General features: G+C 43.0%; 1 protein-coding gene across 1 annotated transcript in view; it reads right to left on the bottom strand.

Moving 5' to 3' along the window:
* Positions 1 to 412: 412 nt before the first annotated feature.
* The window catches only part of LOC107568364 (WW domain-binding protein 2-like), a 10,753-nt gene continuing 8,041 nt past the window's right edge, over positions 413 to 3,124 (bottom strand). Inside the window, exon 8 of the mRNA XM_016254319.1 lies at positions 413 to 728. Within this exon, the coding sequence (XP_016109805.1) occupies positions 675 to 728 (54 nt within the window). The 3' untranslated portion in view covers positions 413 to 674. The remainder of the gene's footprint in view (positions 729 to 3,124) is intronic.

Consider the following 3,124-nt stretch of genomic DNA (forward strand, 5'->3'; position numbering starts at 1 on the left):
AATTCTGGGAACGTTTAGTTTTTTTCACTGTAACTCGTGCATTGTTTTTCTCTTCCACAAACTGTACGCTAACGTAAAACTCCTTGTAATGTCCAATGCAGTTTTGACTTCACATCTCTTTAATTATCTATGACATGATTTTGTTCACATACTCTATGCAGGTTACTACTGTAATCATAATAAAGCGTTGTGTAATTTGTGTTTGTGTTCTCAGCCTAGACTAACTCAAACAGCAGTAGCTAGTGAAGCTCAAGACCTTCGCGGATCACTTGTTCTGAACCAGTTTTCCATCAAGGTCACGTGATTCTGGTAAACGATGCTTCGTTGCGTGAAACCGTTTAGAAATGTAAATGGCTGGCGGCTGATCATCTGAAGCGAGTCTGAACGTGAACGAAATGAACAGAAACACAAGGACAGAGACAGAATGTAGAGCTTTATTCGTCCGTCTTCACCAGACTGATCCACTTATGAATTATGAATATAATATTATCAAAAGGAATTTACAGAAGAGTTCAGCATCACACACATTAAAAACCGAGTAGGCAGAGATAGAAGTGTTAATGTGGCTAAATAGTATAACTGCATACATGAACCGGCGGCATCAGCTCACGCCGAATCATCCAGCGCACGAGCGAACCGCTGCGGTCCTCCGGAAGAGTCCGTGTTCGTGTCGCTCAGTTGTTCTTCTTGTCTGGATTCTCAGGAGGGAAGTACGGAGGCGGCTGATCCTGAACCAACAACACACACACACACGAGGAACCGATTCAAATGATTCGCTTCTCATCAACACGAGCATGCACTTCCACAGTGAGAAATACACTTGATTTAACTGTGCAGCATTGATCAGACGGGGAAGGTGTCTCTGTATAAAGGTGGTGGATCAACGAGAAAGCAGGTTCTGATTAGTTTTATAACTTATACGACACTAAAAATCCCTTTTATGGTCTAATTTAACAATTTAATAATGAATACAAATGCTACGAGGTTTTTTTTTCTTTCTGGATTTTGTGGTTTATGATTTAACACAGAATTATCATTATAAATGGATTCATAAGCAATTGAATCAGATGATACACAGATTTGAGCAAATCATGGCCTAAATAGCGGTGTGTGAGCCGGGCTATAGTTATCTCTGTACTCGTTTGAATTATTCCACTCTCTGTTACGTTAATAATTGCCTCCAAAACTGAATCTAATCTTTATAAATTTTATTCAAAATAACTATAGTACTGTTTTTTTTTTTTATTATTTAAAAACTAATAAAAATTACCCCAAAAAAGTTAAGGAATACAGAAACTAAAACGAAAATGTGGCTGAAATTCAAATGAATAATAAAAGAAAAGGCATGACTATAATAGCACACACACAACACACTCACACACACTCACACACAACACAACACTAAAACAACACAACTCTATTAACGGCGCGAGAGTGTGTTGTGTGTGCGTGTTGTGTGCGTGAGTGAGTGAGTATGTTGTGTGCGTGAGTGAGTGAGTATGTTGTGTGTGTGTGTGAGTGTGTCAGAGTGTGAGTATGTTGTGTGTGTGTGTGTGAGTGTGTTGTGTGTGAGTGAGTGAGTATGTTGTGTGTGTGTGTGAGTGTGTCAGAGTGTGAGTATGTTGTGTGTGTGTGTGAGTGTGTTGTGAGTGTGTGTGTTGTGTGTGTGTGTGCGCGAGTGTGTTGTGTGTGCGAGTGTGTTGTGTGCGTGTTGTCTTGTGTGAGTGAGTGAGTTGTGTGTGTGTTGTGTATGTGAGTATGTTGTGTGTGTGTGTGTGTGTGTGAGTGTCAGAGTGTGAGTATGTTGTGTGTGTGTGAGTGTGTCAGAGTGTGAGTATGTTGTGAGTGTGTGTGTGTGTGAGGGTGTTGTGTGTGTGAGTATGTTGTGTGTGTGTGTGTGAGTGTGTCAGAGTGTGAGTATGTTGTGTGTGTGTGAGTGTCAGAGTGTGAGTATGTTGTGTGTGTGTGAGTGTCAGAGTGTGAGTATGTTGTGTGTGTGTGAGTGTCAGAGTGTGAGTATGTTGTGTGTGTGTGAGTGTCAGAGTGTGAGTATGTTGTGTGTGTGTGAGTGTCAGAGTGTGAGTATGTTGTGTGTGTGTGAGTGTCAGAGTGTGAGTATGTTGTGTGTGTGTGAGTGTCAGAGTGTGAGTATGTTGTGTGTGTGTGAGTGTCAGAGTGTGAGTATGTTGTGTGTGTGTGAGTGTCAGAGTGTGAGTATGTTGTGTGTGTGTGAGTGTCAGAGTGTGAGTATGTTGTGTGTGTGTGAGTGTCAGAGTGTGAGTATGTTGTGTGTGTGTGAGTGTCAGAGTGTGAGTATGTTGTGTGTGTGTGAGTGTCAGAGTGTGAGTATGTTGTGTGTGTGTGAGTGTCAGAGTGTGAGTATGTTGTGTGTGTGTGAGTGTCAGAGTGTGAGTATGTTGTGTGTGTGTGAGTGTCAGAGTGTGAGTATGTTGTGTGTGTGTGAGTGTCAGAGTGTGAGTATGTTGTGTGTGTGTGAGTGTGAGTGAGTGAGTTGTGTGTGTGTGATGTGTTGTGTGTGTGTGTGTGAGTGTGAGTGAGTGAGTTGTGGGTGTGTGTGTGTGTGTGTGTGTGTGTCAAAGTGTGAGTGTGTTGTGTGTGTGTCAGAGTGTGAGTATGTTGTGTGTGTGTGAGTGTGTTGTGAGTGTGTGTGTGTGTGCGCGAGGGTGTTGTGTTGTGTTGTGTGTGTGAGTGTGTTGTGTGTGCGTGAGTGTGTTGTGTGTGCGTGTTGTGTGCGTGAGTGAGTGAGTGAGTGAGTTGTGTGTGTGTGATGTGTGGTGTGTGTGTGTGTGAGTGTGAGTGAGTGAGTTGTGGGTGTGTGTGTGTGTGTGTGTGTGTCAAAGTGTGAGTGTGTTGTGTGTGTGTCAGAGTGTGAGTATGTTGTGTGTGTGTGAGTGTGTTGTGAGTGTGTGTGTGTGTGCGCGAGTGTGTTGTGTTGTGTTGTGTGTGTGAGTGTGTTGTGTGTGTTGTGAGTGTCTGCGTGTGTATGTGGGTGTGGGGGTGTTGTGTTAGTGTGTTGTGTTGTGTGAGTGAGTGTGTTGTGTGTGAATGTGATGTGTTGTGTGCGTGAGTGAGTGAGTGAGTGAGTTGTGTGTGTGTGATGTGT

The sequence above is a fragment of the Sinocyclocheilus grahami genome, unplaced genomic scaffold (genome assembly GCF_001515645.1).
Source record: "Sinocyclocheilus grahami isolate Dianchi unplaced genomic scaffold, SAMN03320097.WGS_v1.1 scaffold1238.1, whole genome shotgun sequence".
Taxonomy (NCBI): domain Eukaryota; kingdom Metazoa; phylum Chordata; class Actinopteri; order Cypriniformes; family Cyprinidae; genus Sinocyclocheilus; species Sinocyclocheilus grahami.